The sequence below is a fragment of the Berghia stephanieae genome, chromosome 1 (genome assembly GCF_034508935.2).
Source record: "Berghia stephanieae isolate SIO BIC M18660-M18661 chromosome 1, UCSD_Bste_1.3, whole genome shotgun sequence".
Classification (NCBI taxonomy): domain Eukaryota; kingdom Metazoa; phylum Mollusca; class Gastropoda; order Nudibranchia; family Aeolidiidae; genus Berghia; species Berghia stephanieae.
Window position 1 is genome coordinate 92,862,775 of NC_088360.1, and position 24,259 is coordinate 92,887,033.

Here is a 24,259-nt window from a genome sequence, read left to right on the forward strand (position 1 = left end):
GCGTTGTCCACATTAATGCAAGGTCCATTAAAAATAAATATGATGAAATACAAGGCATTATCATTAATTACAACATAGCATCTTGTGTATAAAGCTATTGACAATCACTACATTTCAACGTTTTGTCCACCTTCACACGAATGGAAATCATCACCACAGGTTGGTCGCAAAGGGGGTGGAATCCTTTTTCTATATTAAAGACAATTTTCCAACATGTCCTAACCAACCATTAAAAAGAGAGAGAGAGCTACGAGGCTGCAAGACTATCCTTTCATTCCCATTCATCAAATGTTGATATTATATGTATTTATCGATCGCGCAGAAATTCAAACAGTAAAGTCTGTCTTGAATTTCAGGCAGATGTCCTCAACCACATGCTGAAAAAATCACTTCAACTTGCAACATTCGACCATGAATAAAAATCAAAGATTTTCTTTCGGAGCAGGAGCTAAACAACACATAACGCACACAACTCATCAATCTGGAAGTACGATTGATTGGGTCATTTCTCCTATCAGAGGTAATCATGTACAAAAAACATACGTGATAGACTTGGTGCTATCAGACTGTAGCGGAATTTTTTTCGACCTAGATTTGTGTAAAGCTTCCCCTCTAAAAAGAACAGTGGAAATGAGAGACTTTAAAAGAATGGATATTCACAGTTTTAAATCTGAACTCATTGAAAAAATTTCAAATATAATAAACATGTTCTTCAACAGTATGGCTTTAGACACTCTTAACAATTACACTCCATTGCAAACTTGTGTCATTTCAAAAAGACCAAACACAAACTGGTTTAACTCAAAAGGAAAGAAGAAAGAGTTTGGTGAAAAAGTGGCCTCCGAGTATACAAAGAAATATATGAATTTGTAAAAAATAAGCTCTACAATTTGATAGAGATGGCCAAAAGAAATTATTGCAACACTAAAATAGAAACATTAAAACTTGTAAAGAACTCTGCTATGTAACTAACAACCTACTAGGGAATCAAAAGAACTGTCAATTCGCAATTTCAAAAAGTGATAGCCTCCTTGCTGAAGATTTTGCCATCTTCTTCAACAGCAAAATTACAACCACCAGGCAAACTTGGGATAAATCAACATATTCACCACCCACCTTCAAATCTTTTAATGGGAAAGCTCTTGACTCCTTTGAACCTGTAACTGAAGAGGAAGTTTGAGAGACTGTCATGAAAAGTCCATCTAAGCACTGTGATCTTGATCCCCTTCCCACATATCTGCTGAAAGAATGTCTCGACATTGTGCTTCCAACAATTACCTAACTTATGAATGACTTTATTTCCTCCGGACTAGTTAGTCCCTGATGTGTTTAAAATTGCCCTTGAAAAAAAAAGTCAGATGCCAACATAAATGATTACACAAATTATAGACCTGTTTGGAACCTTCCCTTTTTATCTAAGGTGCCTGAACAAATTGTCTTAAAAAGGCTACTGCTTCATGTAAATTGTAATAATATTAGTGAGTGTTTCCAGTCTGCCTATAAAGTGTACCACAGCACTGAAACGACTCTTGTAAAACTTAGTACCGACTTTTTTTTGGGACAATTTTGACGTAAATAACGTAACTCTTTTGGCTTTATTAGTACTATCAGCTGTGTTTGATAGAATTGACCGCTCAGTATTGGTCAAACGTGTGAATATAACATTTGGGATTAGAGGAACAGTGATTGAATGGTTTAAGTCATATTTAGAATGTAGGAAACAAATTGTCCAGATTAATATGGATAGATCAAATGAATCACTGTCTGTAGCAAATAATTTTACCACCATCACCGCCACCACATCATCATCATAACTACCAGCACTACTTCAACTTCCTCAATCACATCATCATCATCACTACCATCACTACTGCAACCTCCTCCACCACATCATCATCACCACTACCACTATTGGAAACCACCACTACCACGTCATCGTCATCATCATCATCATCGTTATCGTAGCTACCACTACTGCTAAAACCACCTCCACATCTCCATTATCGTTACCAATACTTCTACAACAACCACCATCACCATTACATCATCATCACTACAACACATACCACTACTACATCCTTTTTTCATTTGATAACAAAGCATTCACTTCCTCTGTCAACAATTTTAAAATCTGAGATTCTAAATTTTTTTGGGACTATTTGAAGGTTTTCAAAATCTGCAGAAAAGTATGATGTAATTGTTTTCTAATCACAATGGAGAAGAGATGCACAGCGGAATGATTCCAAATCATCCCACTTCAGTTTTTGTTGTTTTAAAAAAACCCAAAACAAATCAAAACAAAATAAGCCATCAAAGAATACTTAAATTTATTGTCCAAACATACAAGAAAATACCTTACAACAAATGTACAATTCCACCAATTCACAATGTGATCAACAGGAAATCAAATATTCGTGATATTATGATATGGTAATGATATCAATTATAATGAATATAATCTGTAATTGGGCAAAGAAATAATTTTTTTTTAATAAAAAGATTTTAGCATAATAACCAGTAAATACACTCACCCAACCTGGTTATGTAGAATTTCTGAGATTTATTAAAAAATGTTTCCACGAAATCTATTACCAACTTAAAATTTGAAGAGGAAAAAACCAAACTGGTTATTCATTCAGTTAATACCAGTAGCAGATTTCACAATATTACCCCTTCCCAGTCAGTACTCTTTCCTATTATATAACCAGATTGCTGTTAGTTTTCTTATTTTGTAAAGCCAATCTTTTGTCGTTTTATAAAACCAATATTTAATATTAGCACTGGTTATGGGTGATGTCTGAGTCAGGGATTGGAGGCATGTGGCGGAAAATAATCTTAAATTAGACAAAGTTTTGTAGTCTGTATTTATTGTCTGAGATTTATGTCTGGGATTTACAATGGTAACAGTTTGAAACAGTTTCGTATGTTAATCTTATATTTCTTACAAAACACAGTATAATGAATACACATTAAAAAGAACTAGTCTCTTGTCACAGTTAGAGATTAAACGTTAATGTTACCAACACACAGAATCCTTAGAATGCTTTATAAAAACTTATGTTAACATACTGTTGTCATCTTTTTCATGGAGAATTCGAAGAAAAAAATTATTATGGTGCCCATGTAGTCATTTAGTTATAAAGGCTTGTAGCTCATTTTTAAAATTATCACTTTTCTTAAGTAACTTAATACCAATATGAAGAAAGAAGAAGTAAAAATATCAGTGACCATCTAAAGTGTCCCGTCTGCCTGGCATTAGTATTATTGTGTTTGAATTTGATTTTTGTGCATTTCATCTTTTGGTATTCTTAATTCCTCATTGCAGGTGCAACCCAATAAATCAAGTTTGAAATGTGAAGTGTGCCAGAAATCCTTTCACTCACGGAATAAATTGTTTGATCACATCAAGCAGACAGGTCACGCCGTACGGATTCATCCTCCAAACAAAGAGACTGCTGTAGAAGGCGCTGCTTTAGAGCAGGAGAAGGGAAAGAAAGGAAAAAAGAAAAAGAGATGATGAATAATCATTATGATTAGGTGTCGCATTGTTAAAGTTTATAAGTTGATACTGTTGATGACATTAATGACGAAATAATTGGATATACAGTGGAAACCTGATATAATCGAGATGACAAAGCAAAAGGTCTTTTGTATCAGATACTTTAAAAAAAATTATAGTTGCAGTAGTAGTAGTGGTGGTGATAGTAGTGGTAGTAGTAATAGTAGTAGTTGAGTAGTTATAGTGGTGGTATTTCTAGTCGAAAGTGAAGTCGTTTTATCAATAGCAGGAGCTTAGCAAAATTTTATGTGGAGAACAAAAACGACTATTTAGATGCATATCATAATCCCTGCTATAAGCAATTGGGATCTTTTGGATCCTGTTTTAACCTATACATTTTATTGAAGACAGAGTTGGAAATAAAGAAAGAAACAAATAAAAAACAAACAGGGATTTTCATATAGCTGAACAGTTGCCATTCCAAAGCTTGTTATATATGGTTTCCATTGTTATAATGAGAATGTGATGGATTTGTTTTAGCATGTACATAATATATGATTTTACAAAAGCCTTTTCAGTTCAGGATGCCAATAAACATATATAATAACACATCAAAATTGTTTTCAATGACAAAAAAAAAATTAATGATTTCACGTACATTCCACGTGCAATCATCATGAACATTTTGTTTTAATGAGTCATACCCCATAATAGCAGCTAACAGCGTTGCAAAGGAATAAAACTGAGAATAAAGATAACACAGTGTTGGGGAGTCAAACCTGAGGGGGGGGGGGGGGTAGAGGGAGAGTGAGAGAGGGATAGAGAAGTTCACTTGCTCCTATTCACTATGATATTGTTGTTCTCTGTTTTCATCTGATATTTCCCCATTTGCTTTATTTGTCATCATGATCGACATAAGTGCCTGCTCCACTTTTCTTTTTAGGAATCTTGACAAATTTTTGACATCTTTGCTCTATCCGATCTAAAGGAAAATGAGTAAATATGTTTCTGTGTTAAAATAAATTCACAGATAATGACCTATTCCAAGAGAAACGAGACAAGAATGTCAATTATTAATTAAGTTAGTTTATTCTTTTCTTCTTCTTTGTCTATTTTTGCATTATGTGACAGGATGTCATATTTGTTTTCCAAAAATGTACAATGATATTTAATTCTTATTTTCCCCCTTCTTTTCAGTATACTCTCTCTCTCTCTCTCTCTCTCTCTCTCTCTCTCTCTCTCTCTCTCTCTCTCTCTCTCTCTCTCTCTCTCTCTCTCTCTCTCTCTCTCTCTCTCTCTCTCTCTCTCCCTCTCTCTCTCTCTCTCTCTCTCTCTCTCTCTCTCTCTCTCTCTCTGCTTTCTGTATTTTGTTTTCAGAATCCTTCCTCTATTAAACGCCCGTTCTGCAAGTGTTTTTTAAAGTTAAGATTTTGAGAGGTTTTCACTGGTGGGCAATTAGTTCCAGATGTCAAATTTGTATAAGATTTCAAGACAATTACATGACTTTTTTTTACTTCAATTCGATTCGTTTATGAAAAAAAGAAAACAAAAATAAAGCAACCAAAAAAACAAAAGAAAACAACAACAAAAAAACGACAATTTTCTTTCAAAATATTACAGTAAAAATAATCTGGTGCAGAAATGACTGGGAAAATTGATTGATCAAATGGTGGTATCATTGAAAGAGATATGCCATGGATGTGAAAATAAATATGGCGATGGCCTCAATTGCAAATTTTCCACTCAAGAAAATCCAACTGTGCAGCATAAAAAAAAGTACCGATGATATAACAACAGTCCAATGAACAGTTTTGTAATATATCGAAATAAAGCATTTTCATTGTATAGTTTTATCCAATATGATGTACCACTTGTTGAAGGGTGATCTTAGCTTAAAATTAGAGAGCATTTTCGTGGAGTTGAGCAATTTGTGACTGAGGCTATCAATTTCTATAACTTGATCCTGGGATATTCACGCCAGCTTTGTCGTTTCCATGGAGATAAAGATAAAGGGAGTAAATCTGACTCATGAACGAACAACACAATTAATTAATTTTCTTTCAAAATATTACAGTAAAAATAATCTGGTGCAGAAATGACTGGGAAAATTGATTGATCAAATGGTGGTATCATTGAAGGAGATATGCCATGGATGTGAAAATAAATATGGCTATAATATAAATATATATAAATATATATAATATAAATATAATATAAATAAGTGTTGTTCGTTCATGAGTCAGATTTACTCCCTTTATCTTTATCTCCATTTTATTGACTCATTTAGGCACCTCTATTTATTTGTCATTTCCACCAGGTTATGAATGTTTCAACTGTCTCGAGTTTCAACAACCTGCTGTAATTGTGACTTGTCAAAATTGACAATGAAACATCTGAATAATCATACCACTCTTAGGAAAGATCATAATATAATAATATATTTATATGATATATATAATATTATCAGTCACTTGATACATAACAATATTAATTACCAATAATGTTAAGGTTCGGTTAATGGACACAGAAATATTTGATTTATACAAATCTTATGGAAAATCAATTTCATATACAACCAAATTCAGTTCTCTTTATCATTCAACATGATATACTTTAGAGATAAATATATAACATTTCAACTCACTGACAATAGAACTGCAGTTGTTTTCCAACATACATTTTACATAAATGATATTAAAATAGATTGACAATGAGACTTCAATTGTTTCCAGTATACATACATATGGAATGGTTATCACAATTTGTTCATTAAATGATATAAAAGATTACGAATATAGCGTCAATATTTTATACTTTTGTTTTCAATACAGATTACCAATACATAATTGAAAACACACTATTACAGGAATATTATATTTTCACAAATGCATCTATGGATAGATAAGGTACGTTGAAATGAGAGAAAAAGTATAAATATCTTGAATCATTTTGATTAACGAGTGCACAGATGATACCAATTGTGCTTTACAATTTATCGTGGGCTTTACACTTTACCCATTTTAATTAATTCAAACACCTCTCAAGTGTTTGTCATTAATATTTGGGGAGGTGTAAATGGTATTAACTATTGTTGTTAACATTTGAATTGACCCCTGTTTGCACGTGTTGTTTCTTTTTCTTTTTTTTTTTTGCTTGTGATTGGGTGGAACTCGAAGTTGTCACAACTTGGGGATGATTTTTTCCTGAATTTTCATTTTTGCCTTGTTTGTCACACCTTTTCAGAATTTTATTTTACTTTTTCTAGGTTCTTGTGAATGCATATCTAAAATATTTTTCTAATTTTTTTTTTATACCGGTGCAGAAATGACAGAAGTGGCAAAACCACCACGTCTCCCAACCAAAAAAAACATAACAATCAAAACTAAACAAACAAAAATACCCCCCCCCCCCGCCCCCGAAAAAAACACAAAAAACCCCACCAACTAAATGTGACGTAAAACAAACAATCTCAGTATAAGAAACCATCCCCCATCAAGTGACTGATACAGCCATTGTTACTATCGCACATACTCACAGAGGCTACCTTGTCACAAATAATGAATTACCAGGAACAATACTCAGTTTAAAAAAAAAAACCCAAAGCTATCAACATGATATCAAATTTCGCTACAATTGGAATTAATTATTAGTATGAGATTTTAAAATGAGTTAGTTGCCGTGCAAGTTGAGGGTCATGGAATAGTTTGTTTTTTTGCTCACCGAATTGTTTCAAAGAATATGTAGTTTAATGGAATAATGATATGCAAACAAATTAAAAAATCATTACAAAATATAGTAATATCCACAAAACGCTCTTCAAGTGGTTCTTAGCCAATAGCAACTCATAACATGTAGGACGAGACGACACGCCTGTATGGTGACATTACATTTTTTTTTCAACAGTGGCAACGCTATTAACAGCTAGGTATTCGTTTTACACCTGATATTATCTGTGAGAGAATGTGAGTAATGAGCCTTAATAGTAATAGGTGACTCGACTTTGCACCGCTCAGAGCAAATTCGAACCCGTGACTTATTGGTCTAAATGCGAGTGTCATAGTGCAGACCACAAAAGTCGCATCCAATGAATAAGTCCCAGGTTTGAGTTTTTGCCAATATTATGAAGGTCATTTTAATCAGTTGATAATTGAAGGGTGAGTTTTCCGACCAAAATTTTAATAATATGTTTTTTCAGAGTAGGGCAGAATATCTGTTTGGGGCGGGAGTAACTTTTTCTGTTCTATAACGTGTGCTATTTATAATACATGGACGTTTTGTCCAGTAAAAAACCTCGAGAAAAGAAAAGGGCACACATGAAAGTGAAAGCAAAATGTAACTTTTAGGACAAATGGAAATATTCAAAGGAATTTAAAAAAAAAAAAGGAAACCCAGTCAAAACGCTGGGACCTGTATAACATTTCAAATATTTTGTCCATAATTAATTACGGAGCAAATGAAAAATGACTAGTTTTCTAAGGAGCGAGAAAAGGCAAGAATCCCATTAAAACGATGTATATTCAACGAGGATGTTTTCCTTTAAATTTTCAAACATGAAGGAGAAAAAAAATCCAACAAAGGAAATGATTGCCACCTAACATAAACAATAAAGTAATCAATACATCCTAGGGAGTTGTGAAACTCTTGATTTAACATTAACCCTCGCAAAGCAACAGACCCTGATAAGACAGCAGGAAAATTGTGAAATGAGTTTGAAGAAACTACACGAGTTGTAATAATCATTTGTGCTTCATTAACCAGTGGGGAAGATACTCAGAGCAGTGGAAAAAGCATTAATTACACCCGTGTTCCAATCACATTATAGTCCGAGTACAGGGAATTAAATTACATTCTTTTCGAAAGTCATCACGTATACGGGAAGAAATTCTGATCATCACAGAGATCTCTTCAAAACACTTCAATACTTAGCGAATGGGCAGTGAGCAAATTGATTGCAATCATTTTGATTTCTCAAAAGAGCATAAATAAGCTTCCCCACCGAACTCTTCTTATAAAATGCAATTATACGGAAATCAAAGTTAACCCTTTGAACTGGATCCAAGATTCCTAGAAGTTTTAACACGAAATGTGGTCAAATAATATATATATTTTTTAATGACCAAAAAAACAACAAAAACAATACAAATAGAAAAAAATGCATTGCAGTAAGTTTTAACACTTGGGAGTTCTTTAAGGAGCAATCATAGGAGCGTTTGTTTTCTTGATTACATAAGCATTCAGAGATGTTTAACTCAAAGGCAAGCCTATTTTTAGAAAACTGACATTTATGCAGTCTCTTAATCTGAATCGGCAAATGCAAAGACCTATAGGCAAATCTGTAACAATAGCAAGAAGAAAAGAAACGAATGGTTGGAGGTCATCTTAAGACCAATAGAATGATGAAGACTTGATAACGTGACATGGCAATTAATTCTGTTCTCTTACTTATACGGTCGTTTTCATGAAAAAAAATATAAAAAAATTCAGTCTTATGTGGTGGGTTATAAATTTGAATGCGCGGAAGTTTCTTGTAGATCTGCTTGCAACAACGGGAATAAAGACTTGCCTGTGGAATTCAGGCCAGGGCCCTATTTCATGAACGCGGACTAGATTTAGTTATTTACTATTACTAGTCTAGAAAATGACTTACTAGTCTTAGTCTTAAGTCTAAGCTGAGCAAGTGACAAAAAAAAAAAACAAACTAAAAAAAACTTTTTAAAAAATCGGATCTCATGCACGTTTTCTAGTCTCTGACCATCTAGTCTCTTGTCTAGAAGTGGGCGTTGTAAGGACTACTTCGGCTATTTTTGTGTGCTGGTAACATCAATCCCTCTTGTACACGATGACAGATAAGAAACCAGCCTTTATACTTTCAACGCAAAAGATTTCCAAAGAGGAAATTAGCAACACATCCAGTATTGATAATATTTCGTTCTTTTTCATATTTTGATTTACTTTTGCCATGATGAACCAACTCATGTAATATTGACTGTCGGCTGATAGACTACAATGATATCCATGGTCGACTGTCAATTCTATATTTAGGCCAATGAAAGTTTCATTGAAACTCAAACAAATTGAACCAAAAATTAAAAAAAAACAAACAAAAGAGAAAGTGTGTTCTGATTAATCACATTATTTCAGTCAGTTACAATGCCAGCAGAATAACTTTTCTCCACTATACTTTCTAATGATTTTATTTTTGGTTGTTCTTTGACGCAAACTCTTCGATTTCGAGTCTCCGGTCACTTCGCAACTCGCGAGCCCATTAGATTCAGTTGTTTTTGTTTTTTTGTTGTTTGTTTTTACTCTCAAAAATGTGTACTTTCGACGATCTGCACTATCTTATAGTTTTTTTAAAAAGCCAGTGTCAATAGCAACAGGACACTTTTGCCTCTGTCATTCGTAAACGACGTATGTACGTATTTTCCTTCCGAATCGAAGCGCTCTCAATCTAAAAATAGCTGCTATCTTGTCGACGCTATCATGTATCCTAGTAAATAGTCTCAGACTAAGCTTGAAGTCCTGCCTCAGCAAATGACTAAAATCTGGCCAAACTTAGTCCGAAGGTGCCGTGATTTTAGTCTGGGACTTGCTTAGTCAGCTCACATGAAATCCGATTTTTTCAATTCCTTGACTAAAGTCAGAGACTAAGCGCTAGTCCGCGTGATGAAAACGGGCCCAGGTTGTTTATCCTGCACTTGCAAAACAATAAATGTAACCAATCGTCTCTAAATTATACAATATCGAGACGAACATGATGCTTGAAATTCCAGAATTAACTCGGCAGTGCACGGAGGAACGATTTAAATTCCATAAACAATGTCCGAAAGGATAATAGAAGTATAAGTTATAACTGGGAATGCTCGGAGTGACAAAATAAATCCTACAAACATTCTGAGTCACCCCGACATAATACCGTATTGAGGCGGTGAGTCACAAAATATAGATATCAATAACATGTCTGGTTATCTTTTTTTTGGGGGACAAACTTCTGAAAAGAGAAGTATTTTACAAAGCATACCCAGAATGACATTGAAAAGTGTAGATCGGAACATTGGATCTGGCATTGATATCTATACCAGAATCACAAAAAGTAAATTTCGAATACATTTTCAGCAAACACAAGATCAAAACCTTTATGAAGTTGGCCAAATCAAGTCAATCATCAATTCACACGCAAAAGCCAATTGATACAAGACGCACCCAAGCTTCAACTTCAATGAAATTGACCCAATCAAATTGTTAAATAGAAAAGAGCAAGTCACAGTCTTTAGACTGCGATCAGGACAGAACCTCTTGAAACATCAGATTCACAAGATCAAAATAGGAGAAACAGGCATGTGTGACTGTGGTGAAGGAGAAGAAGACGCCCACTATATTATACTCCAGACCGACCCAAAGTATGCAACAGCAAGAAAGGATTTTTGGCTTGCTAAAACCGCGCCCCTGCAGACAGAACTGTATGGGACACTGACAGAGCAGAGGAAGACAACGGCGTTCCTCACCAACTAGACATTCAAACACGAAAACAATATGAGGGGAACGAAGAAGAATAATGCATTTTCATACTTCACCCAAATACAATGAAACGGGTATGCCCTCGCGAATTGTAAGGGAAAAATAATATTATAATCAACCAGCGCTATGATAAACAGAAACGGAATTTTCAGGCCCAATAACTAAATAAATAATAAAGTGAATAATGATGCGACTTCAAATCCTCATCACATCCAATATCTCAACCTATCCGGTATTATAATTTTTTGACAGGTTAGGGGCTATTTGAATCAATTTGACCAATGAACAAAAATGTTTTTTTTTTTAATGTAAAAGGCTTTTTGTCAGTGGGATACAAACATCGAATATTTTTTAAAAACATCTGCGCTTTCTGCAATTCTGCCTTCCTATAACATTGTCTTTTTTTTATTCGACTTTGTTTCCTTATCTAGCTCGATCAATGCTATATTTTTTTTTTTAATTGTAAAAGGCATTTTGTCAGTAGGAGACATACATTATCAAAGATAAAAAAGAAAAAGACCTGCCATTTTGTGCCTTCACATATTATTGTTGTTTTAAAAAAAATCTTTTTTATTTTACGTTGTTTACAGACCTAGCACTAGACCTGAAACTCATATGTTTTCTGAATTTCTTATTAAAGTAAACATATACAAAGAAATTGCATGAGCTGTTGATAATACCAATAGTTTCAGAAATTTCGTAATAGAGAGCCGAAAGTGGTGTTGGACCCAAACGGCTACGGATCAAGTCCATAATATAGACAACCAGGTTAGTAACGCAGTAAATGACACAAACAGATAGCAATGTCTTTGTAGTACGTGATGTAGAGCCCTTGTTTTCGTTTGCATTGGAGCCTGTTACAAGTTTTCTTCTTTTCATTGATATTCGTTTGACTTGAATACCAATGATTACAGAGCCAATGATTACAAACAGCAAGTACCCCAAGCCCGTGAGGTAATTTGTGAAATCATAAAGGACCATATACCATTTGTTTTTTGTAACCTCGTAATTAATTACAACGAACAGAGTGTCACCGATGTCAATATGATCTAATTCAAACCACACAGTAAGACACCTCACAGACCAGAACACGTAAACAATTACACATGCAACAATTGTTCTCGTAGGAGTTATGATAGTAGGGAATTTTAAAGGAATAAAGATAGCTACTATTCGTTCAACAATTATTAGCAGAGGAATCGTTACAGAAATTAGAAATGCGTCAATTATCAAGTAAAAGTTAATTTTGAAAACATAATACAGGAACATGTTCATGCTAGGTGAATACTGATAGCGGTATAGAGGTGGTGCGTAAGTGTATATGAGGAAAGGTATCTCTGTCTTGTTGGATGTATAAAGCAAATCGGCTATAGCAAGCGCTACGAGGAGAATGTTGCTAGTCTTTAAGGCACCGTCCCTTCTGAGAATGACAAGGCATGCAATATTTGAGAGGGTGCCAAAACAGCACAGTATCACGTTGACATACAATCGTATTATTTCTCTGATGAAAAAGTACGTTGCTAACGTAATACCAGACGTTGAGCTTGTTCCATTCGTCCCGCCATCGGTTGTGTTATCGCGGAGAGATAAAACCTGACTTGTGTCCGGTATGTCCGTACTTGCAAACATCGTGCGATTCCCTGAATGTGTCAATAAGGAAGAATATTCAATATCTGAATTTGATATTTAACTAACGGTGGCAGAAATTAAGAAATGAAATTTGAACTGAAAATGGGCCTTTGTTTGGTCTTTTCATTTTCAATAATGAATATTTCAAGAAATCAGACAAACGCGTCTTTACATAAGACTAGAATAATATTGATCAACACAGTTTCAATTTCAACAAATTTTCTGTTATTTTAAATAGTTTATCGATTTTATTCTTCTGTTATTTCTTTATGCTTTCCTGAAAAGTTGCACCTGTTCTCAAAAATGTATTCTCCTCGTTTGAAACAAGAGACGAATTTAATTGAATGACTTTATTATTATTTTTAACTCACTTGAAATTTTGTACGAAACAGCTTTCAGGCCTAAAATATCCTTCTTCCTTTAGATTTAGTGCAAATAACTTTTGAATAATAAAAAAAATAAAATAAATAAAGCAATTTCAAAAAAATTGCTCGAGATTGTGTTTTAGCTCATGACTGAAATGTTAAGATGTCAGGAGTTTTAGTTTTTTGAGGTCTTTTCTCCTAAAATCATAACATGAATACTCTGCGGTGAAAAAAAAACCCCAAAATAATATGACAATGGAATTAAGTTGTTTACACGTTCTAGGCTATGCAGTTTTTAAGAACACAGTCTGCCGTACGACCCATATTAAACACGAAAAAAAATCATTCATGATGGATCATATATGCTGATTTTATCTTACTTATATCATATGACACAGGAATTCAAGCGTTCTTGCGCATGCGTAATCAATATTGTTGAGGTTATCAATGGCCATTCATTGTCTTTCCGTAATTTTATGATGACGTCTGATTCGCATTTGGTGGTAAATGCTATCCTAGCAATAATTTACCCATTTTACCGGCCCCACCCAAGCACCGGATCACGTATTGATTGCTATAATTGTAAGCAGATTGCAATATTTGTCTGACTTTGAGATGGTGGTCCAAATCAAAGGTAGTTCATCGAGGGCAATGGAGCCCATGGTCCCGGATCCTTCGCTGTTTCTTGATGTTAAACAAACATAAACAATTGCTAGTTACCTTTTGTACAAGATACCAAAATAATTTCAAAGACTCAAGAAGCCTATCACTACCAGAAAAGAGGAGTTAGAAAAAAACTCGATTCTTTTTTCAAACACGTAGTCGATGGGCCACGGTTCGAAACCCTCCCCCCCCCCCTGGGGGAAATTTTAAACCTATACCAGATTGAAGTGTATCTTAGCCCGATCCTAAATCCACTTGTTATGCAAAAATCCAGTGTCGCCTGCCCGAGTTATGGCCCTTTGAAGGTCATTGAGTGCAGAATTTTTTTAAAATTTTGAATTTTTTTTTTTAGGTCATAAGCAATACACAGTATTGACAAAATCATTCCCAGTCATTTTTAGTTATAAAAATAATCAAGTTTATGTTTTATGAGCATTTTATTTTATTAATTTACATGGCTTACATAAGAAAAAACAAACTTCAACAGCAGTTTTCTCAAAAGTATAATGAATACTATCTAAACCCAGTTTGATAGCATTGGCAAGTTATTTCAACTGTAGTTATTGTTGAATTTGATCTTCTGTTATTGTAAAAAAGAGTGTTATCAAAATTGGGCATGGAGTAGACAGTTAATATCCAGTGTTGCCTTGGTAGGTTAAGTGAGGGACTCGGAAGATTTAGTACAATTAGAATATTTTTTGAAACCTTGGCTTTGTGGTATAATCAAAGTATTTCCAGGCAAATAATATAAATACAGAATATAATTCCCCATGGTTTTATCCTTTCCTTTGGTTTAGTTAATTTCTTCACTCGATACTATGCTAGTAACTTGGTATCGATACTGAATCACGTGCAATTTGTGCGATACAAAATGGCTGCTGTTTACCTGTTGTTTACAAATATTTAGTCTCTTCAATCGACTGTGCATACCTCAACCATTAAGAAACTTATATTTATTTCACGAATACCTCTTAATATTAATTGCTGAAGCAGTTATGTATGGTTTGTATATAAATATATATATATATATATATATATATATATATATATATATATATATATATATATATATATATATATATATAAAGGCATAGCCCCCTCACAATGAACGGGAATTCAACAGTGTTTTCAACTTTTACTTGAATGTGTGTGAGAGAGATAGGACACAATTGATTGAAATGTATTCCAAGTGTTCAGCAACATACATATTTATTACAGATGTATACGTCGTCATAGATAGAAATTTTGTGCAAGTGGTTCTTTGGACAGTGTTTTAAAAGGTAGACACACTGGGTAGACATTACAATCGAGCAATGAGGATTCATGCGTGTATGGTAGAGGCTCTGGAAAGATTGCTTTTTACCTCTTTTGTTCAAACATGTTCAAATCAATTGGTTGTAGAACTAACATCGGAAATAAAAAGCCTTGAATCTAATGTATGCCATGGTGCATTTGACAATGCTGTCAGATCGGAAAATTTTAACCTTCTTTTTGCACAATATGACTTTTTCAAGGAACAAGTAAAGTGTGGAAAATATGGAAATACAGCAAAGTTTTGGTTTGACTACATGGAAAAGGTATGGAATGTATTCCACTTTTCAGTGGCAACAAGAACCAACAACTTTGACATGCATGTCTCATCCTTGCAGAAGCTGTGCCCCCTCCTGTTTTGCATGGATAACCAGAATTATGCAAAATACCTCAGTCTGTATTATGTAAGGCTTCTCAATCTACCAGACGAGGCAAAATGTTTGATTAAAAACAAAGGATTCAGTGTGTCCAGGTCATATGTACCTGCTGGAAGATGTACTATTGATATGACGATAGAACAAACCATAAACAAGGATGCAAAAACAAGAGGAGGCATAGTTGGGTTTAGCAGAAGCCTTCCCACATATTACAGGTGGTGTGTGACACGTCACAATAGATCTCAGTATGTTTCGGCTTTGCAAAAGATTACCAACATGGATTCAAAGTCACTTGATAGTCACAAAGACATGAATGTTTCAGAAAGGCAGCTGAGTGAGAAACGTGTTAGGAGTACTGTAAGGGCATTTTCAGCATTCACCAACCCTTTTGAATTGAGTGCTGATACATTGGTTTGCTTGTCATCTGGGAAGAAAGTGTCAGAAGATGTTACAAATGACCTAATGAAAGTAGATAAATATGAAAAGGAAAGATTCGAGAGCTTTGTTGACACAAGACTAAAAGATAAATCTGTTGCGTTCAAACATCCCCTACCAAAATCAGGAATTAAAACTTTTGCCTCTGCCGCAAATGTTGTCACGGTCAAAAGTAAAACCAAGGAAGTAAAAATAAAAGTTCAACGAAACCTTTTTGGGCAGCTACTGGTTTTGTCACACGAGCATGACATAGACATGGAAAAGGTTCTAAGCTATCCACTGAGTCCAACTCCATGGTCCTTGGCCTCGCCCGATGGCTTACCACTCAAGACAAATAAAGCACAGCTCTTAAGTGTCATTAAAAAACAGGAGTTTCTTGTCACGGAAGACCTCTCAAAGATGCAAGGCACAGTTCATGTCATAGACGGAATGGCTTTTTTTCATAGTCTTACAGATATACCTAGCACATTTGGAGAACTCCCAAAGAAATTTTTACACACTTTACCCCAGAGAACACCAGTACATTTTATTACAGACACATACAAATCAGACTCTATAAAGAGCAGTGAATGAGACAGAAGGGGGCGAACAAATGACTCCTTCCTTCTTAAAGGACCTGCCATGAAAATACCATCGAACTGGAAAGCATTTTTGGCTAGTGATGCAAATAAGAAGACACTGACCAATTTTCTTCTCTCGGAAATTCAAAAGGATCTTTATGCCCCCGACTTAGACAGAGAAATTTTTTTATGTATGTGAAAATAGGTGCGAATTTATCACAAGTGAAGATGGAAGATCAGTGATTTCAAGACCAATTCAAGATCTGTTTTCTTCACAAGAGGAAGCAGATACTCGAATAATTCTCCATTGTTCATATATTTCAAATCAGGACGCTATAAAAAGAATAATTATCAAATCCCCTGATACAGGCATCTTTCTCCTCCTTCAGTCATTTGCTGACAAGATTAATAAAACTCTCATTTTTGACACTGGAACACGAAACAGTCGACGCCAAATAGATATGTCAAGTCTAGCATCATCAATGTCTTCATGTTTAAGAGAAGCAATTCTTGGCCTCCACGCTTTTACTGGCTGTGACACAACAAGCTGTTTTGCAGGAAAGGGAAAAGTAAGGCCACTGAAAACTCTTATGAAGGATCAGTCTCTAATCGATGTCTTTGCCAGGCTTGGAACAGCACAAGAAGTATGCCCAACTGACCAGTCTAAATTGGAAGCTTTTGTGTGCACTCTATATGGAAAAGACACTTACAACTCTGTTGATAAGCTCAGATATAATAAAGTAAGGCAGAGTTTTAAGGGCAAAAAGAGCATTCTTTCTAGTTCAGATGGTGTTGATCTTTCACAAATGCCACCCTGCAATCAAGTTCTCCAATTGCACATGAAAAGAGCCAACTACCAAACCCTGGTGTGGAGGAACTCGCTTGTCCAATTCTTCGATCTGCCTGACCCAACGGAAAATGGCTGGAGAGTTTCACCATCTGGAGGACTAGCGATTCAATGGTTTGCAGAGGACTTTTTGCCAAGAGATTTGCAAGACATTTTGTCAGAAATTGATGATGGTCAGGATGTCTTGGAAGATGACAGTGAAAGGATGCCATCAGATACTGATTCTTCTCCAAGTGATGAAGATTCTTCAGATACAGACGAAGATCAATAACTGAAAACGTGCTTAAAGTAAGGAATGTATGATAACTGAATATCCTGTGCCATTCACCTTATAATTTGTTTATTGATCCATAGGATACCATGTCATATGACAACTATTTAATGATTGTTTAATGTGTATGATACGTCAAATTATAATCTCAATACAAATAATGTAAATAGTCGATTTCAACTAAATGTACCCACTAAACAGTCAATCGCAGACGGACTTTAAAATGGAGGTGCCGCCTTTTATATAACCTTCACTTAGTTGAAAAGGGCGTTAAACTTAAAACTTTTTTTTTTGAAAAAGGAAATGAAAGAACGTCTAATATAAGAAAGTATATCTGGTGGAAATGTCTTTTGAGAAAATGGGCATTTTCTTTCATATTTCACTATATAATTCATATAAATTTATCACTTCAGGTTGCAATCATGCCTAAATTAAGCACGATACTGCCGTGAAAGTCTTTATGCATAAAAATATATCGATTACAAACTCAATTTTGCTTGTTTAAAAAAATAGTTGATTTTTGCACTAAATGACCTTTCAGGGGCAATAACTCAAGGGAGGCTACACTTTATAAAACCATAACAAGTGGATTTTTATACCTTAAGAACTGCTATATCAGGAAAATATAGTGACAAATTTCCCCCAGGGGGGGGGGGGATGGGGGGTGCTGGTGGCCCAAAGACTAACGAGTGCATTACTTATTCAGCTACTGAAGATCCCCAGTCCGAATTGGATTCAATAGTCTGATGTCACGTCGCCCAGCAACGGTGGCCATCGTGGTTCTAAACAAAGAAAATCTATACTTTTTATTCTTCATGCTGGCTAGAATTTTTCATATGTCTTGTGATCAGAATGTGTAAAAGTTAAAACATGATCAGATTTATAATGTTTTTTTCCCTCTGGATACGCTTTTATGCTCGTCGGAGAAATATTTCATAATGGCGTCCGCCATTGTTTTCCATAGTTTAGAGCCAGTTACTAAGTTACCATGCGTCATTACGAGCGAAGTGACGTTACGACTGTTGAAGAGTATTGAAGGCTCAATTAAGTAATTTTAACTATGACCCAAAGGATTACAAATTTTTGTGTTTTTTTTTTGTTTGTTCAAATGCACATTTTTATAGAGAGCAATAGCTACTTACTGAATGTACTGAAAGCGCTCTACAGTGAGTCTCAAGCTGACAGAAATACCAAACATGTGGGTTGATACTTGATTCCTGTACTGTAAGCCTCATTTCTATTTTATTTTTTTGACATACCCAATACTCATTTAACACTGGAGTATGGTGAGAAAACTTGTGTAAAGAGTCTTTTCCAAATAACAAACTTTGCACCACCCAGAACAGGGCTCGAATTGTCCATTTCGGCGTGGCTAACGTGAATCGACTTCCTGTCATTTATGAAATTCATCACGTTGCATTTAGCAGGATGAAATGTCATGTGCCATCTTTCCGTCTAGTTGACAGGCGTGTCAAGGTTGTCCTGACGCGAAGGCATATGGCGCTATTTTCACTATCTATTTCTATAAAACAGTAGACTGTTTTTGGCAAATTGGGTCATTTATTCGACGTAAGGTAAAACTGGTAAAAAGATATAAAAGGAAAGCGGAAAGACTTTGAAGAAAAAACAAGCCAGCTGCAACACAAAACGGAGTATAAATCTAAAATGATTCAGCTAAGACATGTTAGTAACGTAACTAAAAGTTTTCTTGACAATGAAAAACTAGAAATAGCACCAACTGTACGCATATCCTCCAGACCACAATTGCATTGCTTGGAAAACAAAAATATGACACCACTACCACATATTTAGAAAGGAAAACAAAAATATGACACCACTACCACATATTTGGAAAGGAAAACAAAAATATGACACCACTACCACATATTTGGAAATTAAAACAAAAATATGACACCACTACCACATTGGAAACGAACCAACTTCCGCAAACATTTCTGTAATATTTCGAAAATAAGATAAAATCAATCAGGAGTAATTTCTTTGTACTAGATAATGATTTTTCTCGAGAAAACAATGACAATGATCAGAAAGTGTGCCTTTGTACACACAATTTAAGCCAATTTCCTTAAAAGAAGTTATTAAACTAATTTTATAATCTGTTTCAGAAACATGCCAGCTCGACACTATTCCCACATCTCCTCAAAAGATGCCTGAACGAACTCTTGTCATCAATAACGTCAATACTAAATCACTCCCAGTCATCCATCAAATTAAAAAAACAAAACAATTGTCTGATCCCTACCAAAAAAGCAGAATCTCGACAGAGGCGTGGCTATATTTGTTGATTTGGTGCCTGGCACCACATCCATCTTTTAAAAATGGATTGCAGCATTTTAAAAAACAAACTGGGAAATGGTATATACCAGCTCTTACTTATTTGAGTCAGTCTTTTCTTTAATTTTTTTCTTTCTTTTGTATTTACAAATATAGCTTGTTTTAAGTTATTTTCTTCTGATTCTGGCACCACCTTATACTGTAAACACGTCACGCCACTGGCTGAAGCCATTCGGGCACCGGGTTGAATTTCCATTCCATCACATATATCAGGGCGGGCCGTTCATGACGCCCGCGTATCGGCTCGACATCCGGGATGGTCTAATAACGTTCAACCGGAATTACTCCTTTGCCCCTGATATGCCTCACGAACCCCCACCGAACGTCAAGGCGGTGATCCATTAGGGGCGCCGTATAGCGCGCCACAAGGCTCGGCTCTTGGACCCAGTCTCTTAAGTCTATACATGGAGCTATTATCCTATATCAATGCTCCCCATAGTTTTCTGTACCACTTCTATGCAGACGACTTTCAGGTCTAAATTCTTTATCTTTCTCTGATATTCATGACACAATTCGGTGTTTTCAAAAATGTATGATTGACATCAAATACTGAGAACAAACTCCAACTAAACGAATCTGAGCTTGAAAGGATACATTACTTTTTACCGTTTACAGCTTCCAAAAGCTTAGTATCGCTTTAACTCGCATCATCTTGACTTTAATCTGAATTCTCTTCATTTAGTTCATCCTTAAATAATACCAGAATGATGATGAGTGTCACTAATTTGAAAATATTTGGGCAGTTATATATAAACAAATAGGCATAAAATGAGGAAACAAAGAAAACAAAGACAACTCGAATATGTGACCAATCACCTCACAAAGGTATTGCTATTATGTGAGGCACGGTCATTAGTCAAAACTTAATCTATCCCCAGTAATTTGAGACTTTTGGTAGCATTTTTGTTTTATCAAGAAGATAAAACATATTATACTCCTAAAAATGTCATATCTCTGATTATTTTAACTCAAAATTCACTTTTTGTTATCTGGGTCACCCCGACATAATACCGTATTGACACGTTGAGTCACAAATATGAATATTGATAACATGTATCTCTTCTTCACAGACTTCTGAAAAGAGAACTAGTTTACAATGTACCCTCACTCAGAATGGTGTTAAAAGATGTAGATCGGAACATAGGATCAGACATCGGTACATAATATAATAGATACTAGAATTACAACCAAAAAATTAAAAAATTAAATTAAAAAAAATTCGAATACATTTCCATACTTTTCCCAAATACAATGTGAACGGGTATGCCCTCACGAATTGTTATGAAAAAATTGTATCAATAAAAATCAACGAGCAAGATGATTAAGATAAACTGGATTTTAGAACCGCCCCCCCCCCCCCCCAAAAAAAAAAAAAAAAAAAAAAAAAAGAAGAAGAAGAAAAAAAACAAAACAAAAGAACAAAAAAAAAAAAAAAAAAAAACAAAAACAAAACACAAAAAGGGACTAATAATGCAAATTCAAGTCTCCATCAAATCCAGTAACTATAAAAATCTTTGATGTCTCCGGTTTAATATTTTTTTGAAAAGTAAGGGACTATTTGAATCAATGGATCAATGAAGTAAAAGTTTGTTTGCTGTTATTTGTTTCTTGTTTTTCTTATTTGGAATATAAAAGACATTTTGCCAGTAGGGGACATACATTGTCAAAGATTTCAAAAAAGACTATTTTTTAAAATCCAGGCTTCACAAGTTATTGTCTTTTATTTTATGAACTTGACCTGAAACTCAAATGTTTTCTGAATTTCTTATTAAAGTAAACATATACAAAGAAATTGCATGAGCTGTTGATAATACCAATAGTTTCAGAAATTTCGTAATAGAGAGCCGAAAGTGGTGTTAGACCCAAACGGCTACGGATCAAGTCCAAAATATAGACAATCAGGTTAGTAACGCAGTAAATGACACATACAGATAGCAATGTCTTTGTAGTACGAGCCGTAGCTTTGCTTTCATTTGCATTGGAGCCTGTTACAAGTTTTCTTCTTTTCATTGATATTCGTTTGACTTGAATACCAATGATTACAGAGCCAATGATTACAAACAGCAAGAATACCAAGCCCGTGAGGTAATTTGTGAAATCATAAAGGACCATATACCATTTGTTTTCTGTAACCTCGTAATTAATTACAACGAACAGAGTGTCACCGATGTCAATATGATCTAATTCAAACCACACAGTAAGACACCTCACAGACCAGAACACGTAAACAATTACACATGCAACAATTGTTCTCGTAGGAGTTATGATAGTAGGAAATTTTAAAGGAATAAGGATAGCTACTATTCGCTCAACAGTTATTAGCAGAGGAATCGTTACAGAAATAAAAAATGCGTCAATTACCAAGTAATAGTTAAGTACGAAAACATAATACAGGAACATGTTCATGCTAGGTGAATATTGATAGCGGTATAGAGGTGGTGCGTAAGTGTATATGAGGAAAGGTATCTCTGTCTTGTTGGATGTATAAAGCAAATCGGCTATAGCAAGCGCTATGAGGAGAATATTGCTAGTCTTTAAGGCACCGTCCCTTTTGAGAATGACAAGGCATGCAATATTTGAGATGGTGCCAAAGCAGCACAATAGCACGTTGACATACAATCGCAGTATTTCTCTGATGAAAAAGTACATTTCTACAGTAATACCAAACGTTGAGGTTGTTGTTCTCGTCGTGCCGCCGTCGGTTGTGTTTTCGTGGAAAGACCCGTTTGAGTGAGACAGACTTATGTTCGGCATGTCCGTACTTGCAAACATCTTGTGAGTCACGAATGAATCAATCGGGAAAAATAGTCAATATCTTTTATATCGATATTTTACAAAATAAGAAATAAAGTTCAAACTGCAAACGTGTCTTTGTGCGTCGTTTTGTGTTCAATAATGAGTATTATAGACACACGCTTCTTTATATAAGACTAGAATAATATTGTTCACCACCGTTTCACTTTCAATTATCGCTTATCTTATTTCATATAGTTTATCGATTTACACTTTTATAATCTTTTATTTCTTTTGATAATTTGCAGCTGTTCTCAAAAAATTGTTCTCGATCCTCCCGAATTCCAAAACAAGAGACTGATTTATTTGAGTGAAATTAATATTAATTTTGCTCACTTGCAGTTTTCTACGAAACAACTTTCAGGCTAAAGTGTCATTCTTCATCTAGATTAATTTCAAATAAAATAAACTGTTTATAAAATATAAAGCAATTACAATGAAAATGCATGAGATTGTGTTTTTCACAGGATTGAAATTTTAAAACTTCACAAGGAGTTTTTATTTTTCGATGTCCTCAATTCATAACAAGAGAGAAATATTCTGCGCTGAAAATTAAAATATCACAATGAAATCAAGTTGTCTATACGTTTTCGGCTATTACGTTTGTAGAACAAAGTGTACCGTACGACTCAGATTCAAAACGTAAAAAAACATCATTTTTGATGGATTATATATGATGACTTTATCTTACGTATGTCATATTATGACAAGAGATTCAGGCGCTCTTGCGCATGCGTGATTAATATTTTATAAGTCATCAATCAACTGCCCATCATCGTCTTTCCGTAATTTTATGATGATGTCTGATTCCCCACAATGATGGTCATTTTAATCGATCGATATTTGAAGCACGAGTTTCCTAGCCAAAATTTTAGATACGTGTTGTTGTTTATTTGTTTTTTTCCAGAGTAAAACAGACTGGACAACAAAACGTTCAAAGTAGCAATCATCGCTGTTACAAGTTAAATAGTTACATAATATATGCATCATCTCAGCATTATGAAAATCTGTTTGAACCGTTTTTCTTTGTAAGTAACACAGCGGGAACTAAGGAATCTTTCTCAGACCTTTTCGTCGATAGGAAATAAACAGTCAATGGAACAAAGGGGGCTAGATTATAGGGAATGTTTTGAGTGGTTAATGCTCAGCAACGCTCGAATCATCAATTGAAAAACAACGCAAAAAGTAACTCCAGTGTAATTAAATTTAGAGCAATTCTCCGCATCCTTTTTTCCCCCATCTCTAACAATAATAATATTAGTCTTAACCCGATGTTTACGCATTAGCAGGTCTGCTGACCAAAACTGTTATTGGCTCGTTGTTTTAATGGACATACTCTCAAACCAACGCAAATATTGTCTATTACGACAATGTTAATTCAAACGCATATTATATGCGCTCGTGCACGTTGGTCTTAACCAATAAATTTTAGATATATTCGCTGACGTTTTTATGTTCAGCTGCTTAACGATTGCTTTTTTTTAAAATCAGAAGTTTTAAAACAAAATTATGCAAAAAACAAACAAACAAACAAACAAAAACAAAACAAAAAACAAACAACAAAAACCCCAACGAAACAACAAAAACCAAAACCAAAAAAAAACAAAAAAACCCAACCCCCCCCCCCCCCCAAAAA

The 24,259-nt window shown here is 34.7% G+C and overlaps 3 protein-coding genes across 4 annotated transcripts in view; 1 reads left to right on the plus strand and 2 right to left on the minus strand.

The window, feature by feature from the left end:
• Positions 1 to 4,116, plus strand: part of LOC144962389 (dnaJ homolog subfamily C member 21-like) — a 54,649-nt gene extending 50,533 nt beyond the window's left edge. Inside the window, exon 16 of the mRNA XM_078895276.1 lies at positions 3,326 to 4,116. Coding sequence (XP_078751402.1) covers positions 3,326 to 3,517 — 192 coding nt within the window. The 3' untranslated portion in view covers positions 3,518 to 4,116. The remainder of the gene's footprint in view (positions 1 to 3,325) is intronic.
• Positions 4,117 to 6,744: 2,628 nt separating this feature from the next.
• LOC144962390 (uncharacterized) lies at positions 6,745 to 13,369 on the minus strand. 2 transcript variants are annotated; one of them, XM_078895278.1, is made up of 2 exons: positions 13,286 to 13,369; positions 6,745 to 12,657 (listed from the first exon to the last, which is right to left on the minus strand). In XM_078895278.1, the coding sequence occupies exon 2, from the start codon at positions 12,644 to 12,646 to the stop codon at positions 11,588 to 11,590; it is 1,059 nt and encodes a 352-aa protein (XP_078751404.1). In that variant the 5' UTR covers positions 12,647 to 12,657; positions 13,286 to 13,369; the 3' UTR covers positions 6,745 to 11,587. The 2 variants fall into 2 exon arrangements, with proteins under 2 accessions (XP_078751404.1, XP_078751403.1); XM_078895277.1 differs by having other exon boundaries at positions 13,018 to 13,369.
• Positions 13,370 to 21,555: 8,186 nt separating this feature from the next.
• Positions 21,556 to 22,584, minus strand: LOC144959310 (uncharacterized). The gene has a single exon (XM_078891894.1). The coding sequence runs from the start codon at positions 22,582 to 22,584 to the stop codon at positions 21,556 to 21,558; it is 1,029 nt and encodes a 342-aa protein (XP_078748020.1).
• Positions 22,585 to 24,259: the final 1,675 nt, after the last annotated feature.